General features: G+C 37.9%; 2 protein-coding genes across 11 annotated transcripts in view; both read right to left on the bottom strand.

Annotated features, from left to right (window-relative positions):
- Window positions 1-6,740, bottom strand: part of LOC306837022 (uncharacterized protein) — a 57,306-nt gene extending 50,566 nt beyond the window's left edge. Inside the window, exon 1 of the mRNA XM_079364454.1 lies at window positions 6,675-6,740. Within this exon, the coding sequence (XP_079220580.1) occupies window positions 6,675-6,710 (36 nt within the window). The 5' untranslated portion in view covers window positions 6,711-6,740. The remainder of the gene's footprint in view (window positions 1-6,674) is intronic.
- A 1,257-nt stretch (window positions 6,741-7,997) lies between these two features.
- The window catches only part of tcf4 (transcription factor 4), a 230,504-nt gene continuing 222,600 nt past the window's right edge, over window positions 7,998-15,901 (bottom strand). For all 10 annotated transcript variants that reach the window (XM_079365223.1, XM_079365221.1, XM_079365228.1 and 7 more), the window contains one exon: window positions 7,998-13,993. In XM_079365223.1, coding sequence (XP_079221349.1) covers window positions 13,945-13,993 — 49 coding nt within the window. In that variant the 3' untranslated portion in view covers window positions 7,998-13,944. The remainder of the gene's footprint in view (window positions 13,994-15,901) is intronic.

Below are 15,901 nucleotides of genomic sequence, written 5' to 3' on the forward strand. Positions count from 1 at the left end.
GAGATCGTTCAAACTAGAACTTTGAAGATTTGAGTTTGTGCATTTTATTCATGATTTTAGTCTAATTGAGGGAAGCATTCAAACAGGAGCATTTGCAGACTGAACACACACCTGCATAAACAGCTCACTGTGAAGGTTTTGGAGTTTCCTGTAAGAGGGCCGACTGTTGTAAACAGCTGCTGGTTGCTATAGGTGTCTGACTGAATGCTAAACTGCTTTGTGTTGGGTAACATGAACAACCACACCTCACATTCCTCTGTGCTGGAGCTCAGAACACACCCATTAAGCTGGTCATAGGCTACTATGGACTCAAACACATGCACACATGAATCCGAATGCACTGACTTTCAGCCTTTTTGTATTTTTTTGTTGCAGTGTGAAAATCTGTCTGTGGAAAGACTTCAATAAATTCATTTGAACGTCACTCAAATGAAAGTCTATCTGAAAGTGTCAGAATCAGGTTTCAGGCCGGTTATTCTCACCTGAAGAAGTTTCTGGAAGATCTTTGTCTCGATCTAAGCTGATAAAGGTGCAGGAACTTTATCATGTAAAGATCAATACACACACCCTCTTGGGAGCATTATAAGAATTGTCAGTGATTGGAAGAGTTAAAGGATATGTTTCACCACCTTTAAACTCCAGTCTCACCCATGAAATAACCAATCAGAACAAACACAATATATAGAGTCATGAAGAATAATTTACTGTTCAGAAAAAAAATCTATGGGGGCTAGGGACCAAGCGTTACATGCAGCTACTGCTACAGCTAACATGAGAACGTAGGAGAAGACACGTTTCTGCAGACTTTGAATTTATGCACATAGATGTGCCTCTTCATGCACAAGACACCTGGAAAACACACTAAAGAGCAAAAAAAAAGGAAAAAAGAAGAGTATAGGACCTTTAATTTTAGTGATGATAACATTTGTAAGACATGAGTGCGTTTGTAAAAAAAATACATCAAGCAAACCATCAAGCTCATGTAAATGTCTCTTTACATTGATTCATTTTGTTAGTGTTATTTTAGACTCTGCAGACTCAAATATTATCGGAGTAGTCACTTGTTCCGTTGGATTCATCAAACAAACCTGAAAGAATAGAGCTGTGTGTGTAGCTGTAACAGTTGCTGGTGGAAGGTTGAGGATCATTTTTAACTACGTTCCTTTTGATACGGACGGTCAAGTGTTTCCTCTGATAAAAGTAATACGAAAGAAGAATTCATTCTTTTTTTTTTTGATCTTGCCCCTCGAGATTTCAACCAGCTTTTATCACTGCCATGTAACTCTTCCAGATCATTGAACTCGTTAGGAACCTTTCTCATTCCCATTTGACAGCAGAGCTCCATTAGATGTGGGGAAGACGTTCTTTATCAAATATTATCAAGAGTTCAAGATTTATCCCAATTATTAAGCAATCAAAAGTTTGTATAAAATGCTTGTTAAATCTATTTTAATACAGATTCTAAGATCCAAATGAGACATGTTTTTCAAATGTGCCGGATACATCAGGTTGAATTTGTGTTTAAAATAACTACACATTTTTCTCTATTTCAATTTTTTGCACTGTGTGATTTTCTTCTGCAATCCTTCTTTGCTGCTGTAACACTGTAAATTTCTCTGCTTGCGAGATGAGTAAAGGATTATCTTATCTTATCTCATCTTATCTTATGATACACTGAGATATAAGGAAAATAATAATTAATTTTATATGTAGAGCATTTTAAATTTGCAAATCTCAAAGTGCAAACAAAGTGTCAAACAAAGTTTCAAGCTGGTATGGAGATGATTTTTCCAACATTAAAGCCACAGAAGTTGAAAAAAAAGGGAAAGCTGAATATTGAGGAGTCTATTTCATCATCCCACACACATCATGAATCAGCCAGCAGAGAGCTGTACATGTTGTGTTGTGTCAGCTTCGCGTCGTTCAGGGTGTGACTGCAGTTCAAAGAAACAAGCTCCAGATGGGTGTGTACCAGTGACACAACCTTTACTCACACACCGACAACTCACACTGCTGCAAGCACTTACGTAAGACATGTGAGTGGATGTACACTTTGATTTATTGTTGCTTTTTCTGTTTTCACATTTTTTAAATGTTATCGATTGAAAACAACAACACTGAAGCCCATTTTGGACTGGATTTGTTTCTCTACATCCATGTGTCATATCTTATACTTTATTTTTTCTTCTTGACACTTAGTGTGAGTCATCAAACAGGCTTATTTGGGAACCAATCAGTAAACAGGAAGAATTCAAAGAAATGGGCAGCGTAAAGCGCATGACGTGTGTTGTTGCAATCTGCGACAGACAGGACCAGTGTTCTCCTTTAAGCCCTCTTTTGTTGATGCTAAATTAGCTGTAATTACAAAAGGCGACAAAACAAGCATGGAAAATTAGCTTTTAAAATCACCTGTTTACAATCTAACTGTGGACGTAGAGCCTGCTATCACTGGCTATTTATACTGAAAACGTGATTGAAGGGGTACACACTCCAAGATAATCGAGCAGATCAGTGGTTCTCAAACTTTTCAGAAACCACCTCAGAAAGTATTTAGTCCTTCATCACCATTATGACCAATATTGAAATATTTGAATTCATATATATTTTATACAGGAGGCCATTTTATTCCTGTTATGCATATTATTTATGATTGACTGCACACCACTCCAAAAGAATCCTGACTGTAAGTGATTACAGTCATATTTCTTATAGTTTTCGCACAATATCGTAGGAGCCACAAACATATAAATCGACATATTTGCTTCCTCCACTTGCCATCATAGCTTTGTTTGTCATACTTTTGATCTGTACATCTTTAGAAAACGAGTATCACAAGACACCTACCACCACTCGTACCACAGTGTGAGAATGAATGGAGTAGATCTTCTTCCAAGACTTTCTTCAAAATAAACAACTTTTTTTTTTAAGGTTTGTTGGGTTTACACAGATTTTGGTCTGAAAAAATGTCTGCAGGGATTTTAAATTACTGTGAATTAAATCCCTCTGGGTGTTGTGTGTTTTTAAGACACCGCATCTCTTTCTTCTTTCAACTCTTCCTTGTGCCTGAGAGGCTTGTTACTTTATCTGTCTGATTGGTTCTTTGACTGTAACATATTGTGTCCTGTAATTTCTCTTGATACTCAAGCCCCCATGTGGAGGGGTTTTCTGTCTTCAGTCTTTATTTAACCAGGTGGCTCAGTTGAAATCAGATGTTTCTGGAACGATGACCGACAAAAGGAGCGTAATCCTGAAACCAACATGGAGATTAACATGAATGTTTAAAAAATCCTCCATTCAGCACAAATACAAGGATGAAAATACCATTCCAAACAAATAAGAGGAAAGAATGATGACAACAAACATAACAGAGACAGAGGGATGATTAGTTATGGGTTCATTCATAAGAAACTCAGTATCAAAGAAAACACCCTCATGTTATTGTTGTATAGATCAGCAGATACTGCTATTACAAACAAACGTTTATGAGGTAATGCCCAGTTTTCATAACTCATATAACGTCATGTTGTATTAAGCTACCGAAACATCTATTGAATGACTTGTGGGAAATAAAAAAAAAAAAAAGTTTTGAAAGCCTGGAAGATGAATACGTCTGAATGTAATTCAGGCAGAGCATGGGAAATAGTTCCAAGAAAGAAAGGGGAAAAATGATCAAATGAGCAGCAGCAGAGCTTTGTTATGAGGGAGGAGAGGTCAGGCCTCCACCGCTCACTGATTTATTGGTGTCTTTTTCCTCTGTTAAAACGCAAGCTGAGAGTCAAGCCTTAGTACTAATCTTACAATATGTGTCCTTAACTAGCAATGAGTTGGAACCACCTTAACCGAGAGCACAGCAAAAGTTCAATTTCCTTCTCAAAGAGCAACTGCCAAATCAGTGTAACAGTAAATGGTATTTCATGTAGACTTTTGCAAGATTGCCTACGCACTGTTCATCTGATAGAGATGATGCAAAAATTCTGTGAAATCTGCTATATCTTTGAAATCCACATTTCAACGGTTTCCATTTCATTGCAGCATCAGCATTCTTCACCCATTAGAGCAACACATGTATTGCATGACTTACTTAGAAATATAGCAATCTGGAGTTATCCTGCTGGTCTGTAATCAAAGGAGGAGGAAGAGTTTACATGTTCTTTGGAGGTAAAAAAAAAAAAAGAAAAAACAAAAAGGTCAGCCTGCAACAAGAAGGAAAAATACATTTCACATGAATAATGACAGGAATTCAAAGGACAACAAAGGATTTGACCGCCCAAAAACTTTAAAACAGAAGGAAGGAAAACTGATAACCAAGGTGTGAACCTTGAGGACTTTGTTGTTGTGAAGGGTCAACAGTCCTCTATGAGCTTGATTCAAAAGACAACGTGACAATATAAAATACTTGTTGCATGTAAACTGGTAGTGAAAATATTTTAACTAACGGGCCTTCTTTCTGCAGCGTTTACCTGTGCCAACGCACTTTATAACGGCCTGCATGTTTCTGTGTTTGATCCATAACCTCCTAATGTAGGCTTAAAAAGGATTGACTCTTAAGTGGACTTTAAATATCTAACCTACTTTCCCTCAAGCATCAGTGTAATGCTATCAGTGGAATAACATGTACAGCATGTGCTTCCTAACTGAATGTGCTTGCATCTGCAAAATGAGCACATCATGTATTAACGTGACAGTACAATCAGCTCCTAAAAATGTAAAGTGGGAAATAGAGCCTGATGTCACTCCCTGTATAGCCTGCAGCCAGAAACAGATACAAACACCTCCATGAGTCAATAAGACTCATCCTGAGGTGATCCCACAGTTTGCATGGAAGCCCTTCAAGGTGCAATTCCTTCAAAGGAACCAGTTCCTGTGAACTCATAACGCAAGGTGTTTCCAGTACAGGCTTGCATTAAACTGCTTACCTTCCCTGTCAAATATAAGGAGTCAAGTTAGGACTCTGTTTACTCTGCACGTGTTACAAAATCAACAAGGTCACAGAGGAAGAACTTCAACAATTGTTGATGTTGATTTCCAAATTAGAAGATATGAACAGCAAATCATAATGAATATCTCCAACTACCAGCATCCTAAAGGAAACAGACTTAAAGGTCCTAATTGAATGTGCTTTCCGTGCTCAATGCCATACAGAACACATCTCAGCATGTTCAGAATGAATTGCACAAGGCGAAAACAAAACAAGTTTTTAATCACAGTCACACTTTGCGACATCAGCAAGTCATTTCATTTAAATGCTTTTCTTAGACCATTTGGTCTCTTGTTTGACTGTTGTTATTTCTTTCCTTACTTACTGGATGTAGTGTTCATGATCTCTTTCATACTCATCGATGAAAGACATAGTTTAAACTTTGCATCTACAGTCCAAATACGTCACTCCAAAAGAAAGCTTTAACAAAAAGCTCAGGCCCTCACAACATTTACACTCTGCTTTATGTCTTTTTCCCTACTTCTTTGCCAACTTAAATTACAGGGACCAAGAAGGAAGTTTTATTTCACGTCATCTTCACCCTAAGGCCCCTTTGTCCAGCTAGCATCTTTTTATGGGCGGAAAAGTGCTGGCTGTTTAATCGAGTCTGTGCGCGGAGAAGAAAAGCATTGCACTTCTGTCTGTTGACAATGGCTGCTGTATAATCGACACAGCTGAGGTACTTTTTATTTTTTATTTGATTTGATTGTTTATTTCCCGATCAGTCTGTAGGCGGCAAAACAGAAAACCATAGATTTAGAAAAGAGCGGCCACGAAGTCAACGGCACCTTTCTGAAAAATTGCGAGTCTTTTGTCTTGAGTGCTCGGAGGCAGAGCACTTGAAAAAAAAAAAAAAAAAGATGCTATGCTTTTTCTCGGGGTGTCTGTAGTTTAGCGTACTTTTGCCATTGAGATTTTTTGAAATGCTTTTAAAACTTTTCAATGGCACCTTCCCAGTTGATAGTCTATTGTTTGCTAAACTGACTCTTAAATTTGATAACATTTTGGCCATTTTCTGATATTTTAATCGTGTGCCATGTCTAATTTGTTCAAGGATTCAAACTCTACTGACAGTGACACAAATAAACATTAAGAGATTGGTATGCAGGATAAACATAGCTGAATTTATCCTCCACAAAAATGGTGAAAGGCATTGCTGAGGCATTGCTGAGCTGTGCAGGATGTTGTTGATTAAGCATGAGCCCCTGCAAAGTCATCATTGTGGACCCTTCACAGAAACAAGAAGTAGCTCGCCCTGGAGCCTTTGTTTAGCACATGCAGAGCTACATACGCATCTTCCAGGTTGAGTTTTAAAAAAGAGCCGTCAACATGGCAAAAATTACCCAGCACATTGTTGTCAGGCTGGTAGAGACTTGACTTGTGGTGAAACATTTTGCATTTATGAATTTCATCATGTGTTCGACATTGCCATCGGTCCGGATTTGCAGTTTAGTTATATTCAGGCACTAAGACCACAAAAACATATGATTAGGGCTTGAAAACTATGTATACTACACATATAAAAATAATAATGAATTCTTCTTCAGATTCAGATCAAGCCCCTGTCTTATGGCCTTTTTGTTCTTTATTATCCTCTGACCGTCAGGATACATCAAACGATACTCTGATGAAAGCTTCCATGAATAAAAGGGGGAACCTAAATTATAATATTTGGACGTGTAGAGTCAAATTTTACCTGGTTAGATGTGTCAAAAGTCTGCACTCTAATCATCCAGTCACAGCTCGTCAGCTCACCGATGTCACAGAGAAACGCTCTGGTTAACGCTCTGGTTAACGCTCTGGTTAGCGCTCTGGTTAGCGCTCTGGTTAACGCTCTGGTTAGCGCTCTGGTTAGCGCTCTGGTTAGCGCTCTGGTTAGCGCTCTGGTTAGCGCTCTGGTTAGCGCTCTGGTTAATCTGAACACAGTGAACATGAGTAGGAAGAGCAGTCCTTCTGCTCTGACAGCTCGTTAGCTTAACGAACAACAGGTGTATCACACAGATCTGGATTTGCTGATGTTTTTTTTTAAATCTCCTTTATTGGAGCTGGTCTCCATATCAGACTTATTTACAGGCGTTGTAAGAAAAAGTGATTTGTAGACTAATTTTGTGTTCATAGAAATATTTGTGTAATGGCTCCATGGAAACCAAACATTCATTTGGAGAACGTCAGTATGTTTAAAACTATGGTACTTGGTACACATGAGGAATTACCAATTAAATTGTAACTCAGTTTTTTTTTTCTTCTAAAGAATGTATTGATTCACAGAATTCATGAACACTTTTGAAAAGGGATATAACAAACTAAAGGCACCTATTCAATCAGTCAAGCTGACTTTGGATCAAGCTTGAAAGATAGAAAAAGTTCCGTTTTATATTTCTATTTAAAAGCTTTAACAAAGATTGTCTCTAAAATGCTGTGCCAAAGTTATACTTTCTTATGTTTTGTGTAATCTATTTTAATCGAAGTTAATCTAAATTTAATCTAATTCAATTTTTCACAGAAACATGATGTAACATCTTTCTAAACATGAAATCCCAATGTTGTTTGATAATTTAGATCCCAAAGATAAAAAGTATGATTTTCAAAACCTAAAACTCAAGGTTCAGCCTGCATTAGTTCTCACCATTTATGGGTATGTACATGGAAATGACTCACTGCTTCTGGTGAAACACTTGGCGAGAAGAGATTAAAAATATTGGTTAATCCTTGTTTTTCTTACAATATGTCTGTTATTATGTTAATGTTCAGAGACAGGCGCTTATTTTACCTCGTGCAAAAGGAGTGCCATTTTAACAGCACTTAAAATGACTTTATAAAAGGATTGTTTAAATGGTTTCATGTGGAAAATAGTGAGTGTTATACAAATGTATCAAGGTTCAGATTATGTGCTACTGCTGTTGGTCATGTCTGAGTTTACCCGAGTGTATTTCAACATTTGAATGTGTTCACACTGAGGAAAGAGAAGGCGGTTTCCTGTTTCTGTAATGGATGGGAAAATAAAGGACAAGAGTGGCCATTTTGAATTCAACTCATTATTGCAGTAAAACTGGTACAGAGTAACAGATTACAAAGCTCATGGCACAGTCACTGAAAAAAGAGAAATGAGGTGTGTGTATATACAACAAGGAGGGGAAAAGAAAAAGTTAACATTCTGACTAATAGAAACATCAGGGGTAACATAAAAATGAAGATACTGTATCGGGAGATGACTTGGTTATACAACAAAGAGAAAATATGAAATAAAGCATCGCAAAAATAATATTAATTAAAAAATACATTTAGCACTTACACTGACAGATTCAATGTTTGTGTTTTACCTAGGTCCGATTCAAAGCAGCTTCTCTTTTTGATGAAAAGCTCAATTTTAATGGCAAACACTTCAAACAACTGACTGAAACTGCCTCGCACATCATCTAATATCTTTTTTTTGGGGAAATAGCTGATAAGATTGTATGCTGACGACTTGCTGTTATATATTAGCAATACTCCAATCTTTTACAAAATGTTTATATATTATTCTTGAATTAGGTGCTGAGGGTCTTTCATGTTTTCAACATTTACAGCCCATCTTGAAGAAAGTTAATACACAGGAGTCAGAGCCAGCAGTAACTATGATTCAGGGTCCCTACATCACGTTTGAAACGTTGTCAATGTAATTTTACAAATCCTTTAAACCGTTACATCTCTGATAGCAGTCCATAAAAAAATTGTAGGGTTTTACCATAACATACAGTATTTTAAATAAACATATCTGGCCTGTTGTACCAGTCCTGTATAAGTTCTGTCTTGAGTTTGAGTCAATGTCCACACTTAACATTATGTGTAAACCAGTTAGTTTTTAACTGAAGTTGTACCATTGTTGTGTTGCTCCACAGGGCTGAAAGCTAACTAACATACTGTTGCAGAAATTACGTTTTAACTTCATGTGACCAATGACTGAAAAGCATTGTTAATACATTGTCTAACAGCTGAAATAACTGCTGTTACTACACTAACAGCGACTTATGTGTGTGTAAGATATGACATAGAAATGTGATTGGGTGACAGCTAATTGGTTAATCCTTCCTTTTCAGCCAATACCCCCCATCTACAGTTTGAGTACAATTATAATTTGTCTCACTGGGCAAATAAAGTCATCTCTTGGTCTACTACAGTCATTGTACACTGCTAAGGAGTGGAATTGATCTCTCTTAACTTTGTGCTTAATTGGAAATTGCGTTCATTCGAGGCGACATCTGAACTTAATCAGGGCTGGTACAACCCTGTGCACATTACTGTTAGCAGGTCATTTCTGACAATAAAATGAATTTAGAAAAACTTCACGGTAAAATGAAGGCTCTGACACACGTGATTCTTGGTGCAAGGGAAGGCAATAAATTGACTCACACTTTAGATGGTCTGCAACTAAAACCACATACAGCACTGTGCACCACTGACCAAAACTAAAAGTTGGCACCTGGCTACTGTAAGCAGACAAATATAACTCCACAAAAAGTCAAAACAAGTTCATCATCATCACCTCTCACTGGCAAGTCCTCACCCCACGGAAACCCCACAGAAAATGTTTGATGACTATTTACACATTTCTCTGCAAAAAATACAATTAAAAATGGTAATGTAATGAGCCATGGGAAATTAGACAAATATCATATATCATTTATGGTTTCTGATTCCTCCCACAAACCCTTAAAAAATGTTCCCCACAGATAATAAACGTAATGTTGGAAAAAAAAATAATGATTTGAAACTTTTGACCTCACTACATTTTCAATGTGACACATTTTTTCAACACACACTGAATTTTACTTTTTCATCTTTTAACAAAAGAACCGATACAACATATTTCTAAAACACAAAATAACAACAGTCTACATGTAAAAATATAACTTTTACGTACACAATTTCAAAATAATGGTAAAGTTTGCCATTTTGTTGCATACAATTTACAAACGTCTGTGAGTTGTTGCCTTTGATAGATAGCAGTGAAAGGAGCTGATGGAACGTCGGTCCCATTTTGTCCTGCGCAGGGTGCCGTACTAGTCTGAGGGTGTTGTCATGGCAACAACGGAGAACACAACAAAGTCAGTTGAAAACTTTTAACACTGAGGGGCCTCGCCGACTTCTGCCAGTTCAGTCTCTGAGAAAAAAATAATTCCTCCCCAAGAAAACACTCCTTTGCGACAGAAATAAAAAATAACACAGAATGGCACCCTCCTTATATATTGTATATATTTTTTTTGTACATTTATATATAGATTGATTTATTCAAATAGATTCTTTTCCAGTTTCTGTGCCTTCCTGTTGATTGGGTAAGAGTTTAACCGCGTCAAAATGACCACCGACAGAGAACAATGCTGTCGGATAGCGAATTGTGTTGTTTTATTCTTTTTGTTTTTTTTTGCTTTTTACATTTTCTATAATAGACATGTAAACCAGAACAGACAAAAGTAATCAGAGAAAAGATTCTTCTTATAAAAGAGAGCGCGCAAGAGAGAGAGAGAGAGAGAGAGAGAGAGAGAGAGAGAGAGAGAGAGAGAGAGAGAGAGAGAGAGAGCGAGAGAAAGAAAATCTGTTTTACAACATACGACCACACACTTTGTACTGAAGACTACATTGGCTTACGGACAAGCCGGTCAAATATTGATAAAAAGCTGATAAGCTATAATACAAGAAGAGACGCGTTGTTCACCATGGAAACAGGGCTGGATCTTGGAACAGGGAGGGCTGGGGATTATGGAGAACTTGGAGGGGACGGAAAGGACTGGGATGGGGGCTTGTCTTGCTAAATCAAGCGTCTGTCTTGCTGACTGAAAGCCAGAACACGCTGTCTACTTACATATAAGCGTACAGTACATTAAATACAGTTTCGTTTTTTTTTTTTTATCCAAAAAATACTTTTTTTTCCTTTTTAGCTTTTTTTAAATTCCCAGGTCTGGTAAAAAAACCTGACTGCATAGAACCTAACGAATAAGAACAGGTTTCCCTAAGCTTGCATCCTATTAAAAGACCAGATAAATGTCCTCCTCTGGCAACTCGAATGATATGAACTCTAAAAAGGCACATTGGTAGAATTGTGAATGTTCAAATTGCATCTGTGGGACCGCCGAAGGGAAGAAGAGGATCGGGAGAGGGGCTAGGGCTCTGATGTAGGGCTCATAAGGCGAGGGTTAACATGGACAGGACAGTGCTGGGACTGGGGACCAACTGTTGGCCTTGCTTTAGGAGGGTTTAAACTTGGGCGAAGGTGAAAGAAGAATATGAGAATGACACCAAAAACCAATGCACGCTTTTGCAGATATTCCAATGACCACTCTCTGAGACAGGACGGTAGACCTTGATGTATATCAACACGACCAACATTTGGGTTTTCTTGTCCTGATTCTTTTTTTCCTTAGTCAATGTGACAAATCTTGTTCTGTTCCACTGACCATCTCAACAAATCCTGTATTGCCCAATTTCAATGCTGAATTTGCAATTCTACTGATCTTGAACCAAAAAGACTACAAATTACAAATGGCAGCATATTTTCAAAAGTGAAGTACAGGATAAGTGATGAGTCAATCAAGGTAGTCAGAAGGTCTTGGTCCTACATCAGGCATGGCATGTTTTTTATGGTCCGCCCAAAGCATCTGCATTCCACTAACTGTAGCCGGTACAGAGGCAAAGTCAGCCAACTTATGAAACCCTGAACCCTACCTATTCTGCCAGTTATACAACTTATAAGCAAGATTCTGCTCACACGTGGTCCTCTGGCACACGACCTCAGCCGAAAGTCTAGCCTATTTTGCCAACTTGAAAAACAAACAAGAACCCAATGCTAAAACCATGGCAGCATAAAAACAGTATTTTCCTCACTCTGCTCTACAATTGATCATTGTATTCCTACCTCCAACAGTACCAGCAAAAATGGTGGTGCTCAAACTTTTGCCTACAATCCCTGTGATGTCATGGCACAAAGGGATGACTTGATGGACAGTTGAGACAGTTAATGGTCCCAGCAACAGACAAACCAACAATGTCTTTTATAAAATCCCTCAAGATGTGTACTATGGGCAGTGAAGAAGAAGGATGGGTTTGAGGTTACAATGAGCTGGATTTTAAACCAGGAAATGGGGGACACTAATTAATTGGACACAGGAATGTTTTGACTACTGCTATTTGGCCCCTGCAAGAAAGTATTGCCCCAAGCCCAATGATTTTTCAATTGCTTCCCTTGCAGCTTCATTATAGTGTAGACCTCTGAATCTCTGTTCTGTCTTTCTTTTCCTCTTTGTGTCGCTCCTCAGGATGTTGACATATCCAATCCAACTTTCGTACCCTTCAAAGAATCCCAGAACTCTCAGAATTCAGGCATTCAGGATGGTGGTAGCACTCTTAGTCGAGCAATAATGATCCAGGGAACGTTCAAACCATGGCATAGAATTCATTAGGGTGCTCAGTCAAACCCTCCTCCTTTTTTGTCCACCAATCCATCCATCTATCATTTATATCATCTGTCCATCCTATCAACCATCTGCCCAGTAATCCTTGGATTTCAGCAATCCTCAAACTCAGCCAGCTCTACCCATGCTGATAAATATTTGTCAAAGGACTCTGATTGGGGACATTTGCTTCTGTTGTAATTTCTGCATCAGTGCTACAAACTGAAAGTGGCAATCTCAAATGTTGGTGTCCAAGAAAAGTCGTTACTTCCTGGTACAAGTAGAAGATCACTCTTTTCATTACAGTATGATTCTTCCTCTCATTAATTTCTTCATGATAATGTTAACACCCCAGTCCCTTGGGAGTCCATCACTGTTTGATTAGTTTACTGATTTAATGAATGATTCTCCAGGTTCTCTCTTCCTCTAGATAAACACGGGCCATCTAAAAATAACGGTCCAGGATTTTGTATTTGTGGTATTTCCTGCAAAGTCAATATTATTGTGTTGAACTTAAGGTATGGACAGATATTTAGGGTTTAACACTGGTGATATAAATTACATTTTTGCAATGTTTACAAGGGAATGTATCAGAAGCAGAAGATATTGCCCAAGCTCAAATTGTTTTGTTTTTCTTCTTCCTAGGCATCCATGATAGTCAAAAAGCATTGCAATCTTCATTTTAGTTCAGATCACTTGGCCTATCAAGCACCCATAGCTTAGGGTCGCAACAGATTCTTAAATTCTCCTTAATTTTTACTTTTAACAGTGAAAACGTGGTTTGCATGGGGATGTTTGAGTGGGAAGGCTGTTTGTTTTGTTTGCGTTACTCCATGTGTATCTATCTGACTGATTTGCATCCAAGAGGAGATCAGGCACAGCTTCATCCACAGTGTGGCGTTAGATTGCCATACAGTCAGAGACGCACTGAAGCTGGATTCAACATCAGCCACGCAATGTCGTTTAAAAAACAAACAAACAAAAATTCTTGAAACACTTTGTGATATGTTTTGCTCCGTTCTGAACAACTCCCCTCAACCCGTACCCTCCTTACTGCTTGTGTCCAGTTGCACATTTTCAACAAGTTTTTTGTCATTTTTTTCCTTATCTCATATATATATATACTATATATAGAACCGTTTTGTTCTTTAAAACAGGGAATGCTGATAAAACAAGTAGTTCAAGACGCAGAATTTTTCAGATGATGTGATCCCAAAGACTATTGTCCATTTTGTCCAAATGCTCCTATAGACTGCCACTTGGTAGCAGCCATGTTCAAAGCGGCTGTTTTAACATCTCCTCTAAGTAGCATCCAGTTCACTTCAGCTAGAAATGCAAAGTGATGAAAGCGACTAATTGTGACTGCAGTTTGTGTTCTTGACAGACGAAGGAGACGAAGCTGAAGGGGAGGATTAGAGACGACAGAGGGTAGGCGAGAAAGAGGCTGATCTGATTGGTCAGGCCGTATTTCCAGAGAATCAAATTGGTCAGGCCAAAGCAACAACAGGTTTGATCCATTGCCAGGTTATTATGGAAATGTCGTCAGAGGAAGTGGTCACTCATCATCTTGATGAACTCTGGCACCTTTGACCTGTAGAAACAAACAGAAAGATAACATGAAGGAGGGGAAATCTACACACAACACTGCACATGCAGACAAAACAAAGAGAAAAAGTTTGCTGAGATGTTCTGCCATAACAGAACACAGAGGGAGATGTTCCTAGGAACAGGGGCATGCCAAAGACCAGCAGCAACCTCCATTAATGAAAATAAAGCCAATGACGAAATGCAAAACAACTGCAGTCCCTCAAGTGTCCACTTGAGGCAGATCTCCATTAGGTCCAAGGTTAACATACACTTTTTTTTTTTACAGAAGAATTTTTTTGGCGTGGTTAAAAAACGGTTTCTTTCTGAAAAGCTAATTTCTTTATGGGTGATGTGATGTGAATTACCAGCAGTCATTTTGAGGGCAAACTTTCTTATATTACCAATATGGTGGTCTACATAGTTAAGCTGAATGACAACCAAACTTTACTATGTTGATTTCATTTTTCACCAACATCATCTTTCAATGAAAGGCAGTGTGTTCAAAATATAACCATGTATAAGTGTAACTAAAGAATACAGTACATTACAACACTGTACAGGGACATAAAACTCCAGTATGGATGTCTGTGTCCCGTAAAGATTTAATATGTGTTACAGGCACATTGAGTTTTTGCAATGTTTCTTCCTGTTTTGGAGTGCTTTTATTTTTAAAGAAGATAAGTAACTTGAGGTAGACCTAAGGTTTCAACATTAACTTAACCACAGAAAAAAGGAACTTGTTATGATAAAAACAAGAGGGGAAAAAAAGTGGCATTTTTGATGTCACGAGGTGGATAATACTTGTAACTACTTGTCTTAGCCTTGAAGGTGTTTTTTAAGTGACATGATTCAAAGGCTCATAGGTCTGGCTCTTTTCATCCAATACCTACAGGGAGGGAGATTCTGCTTTCTGTATGGTGGCTTGGCTATGGTGGGCCTTAAGGGACAAAATGAAAAAAACCAAAAAAAAACCAAATGCATTAACCTTGGACTTTCATTTTCAGAAGTTAACGCTGACAGCCCTGATTTAAATACATGTAGCTTATCTGTTATCCAACATAATAATCATGCATTTAGCATTCTCCAAAGGACCCTTCCCAGCGGCACGGTGAATGAACTCAGCACTTTAGGGGTTTTCGGTCCTTTTCCCTCAATAACGGGGTCACATATGTGTTCTGCAATTTCATGAGCTAAAACACTCAAAACCATCCAGGATTTAAAAAAAAAAAAAAAAAAGTGATGCTTTTGCAGATAAGCTCTTGAGTTGCTCTGTCTAAGGTCACTGATACTTCTTATCAAAGACCTTTGCTACCTCAAGACTCAGAACACCAGAAAACCAGCGGAAGCACGACAAAGTGCTCTACAAACAAGAGTGTGAGCGACAAAAAGAGTTGAAGTGTAAAGACAATATGCAAATGTTTAGAAATTCAAAAGAAAGATATTGAAATGACAAATACACAATCACACATTAAAATCACACTTACTGCCAATCTGTTGTTAAAATGTACCCAGGCCAGTTATAAACTGGTTAGAAACTGGCCTCTGTTTTCACCCAGCTGATATACTATCAGCTCTGCCAGGCACAGGATGACTCAGCTCTACAAATTCTTTCAATTAACGAGTTTTACCCAATTGGCTTTTGATCAACATGTTGTCTGTGTACGTTCAACCTTTTTATTCCTGCGATTGATTCATATTGCACATTCAGCACTACTGTGCTTTAAGGGATTTTTTTTCTACCAAATATAAGAATATCATCAAAGAATTGTCTTCAATGCATTTATAATTGGAAATGGTAACCAGCGATTAGATTGCTTGATACTGTCTGAAATCTATTAGAATATAATAATATAAAATGTCTTTTTAAGTTATTCAGAACAATTTTTATCAAATGATCAAATGAAATCTGAGT

The sequence above is a fragment of the Symphodus melops genome (assembly GCF_947650265.1).
Source record: "Symphodus melops genome assembly, chromosome: 16".
Classification (NCBI taxonomy): Eukaryota; Metazoa; Chordata; class Actinopteri; order Labriformes; family Labridae; genus Symphodus; species Symphodus melops.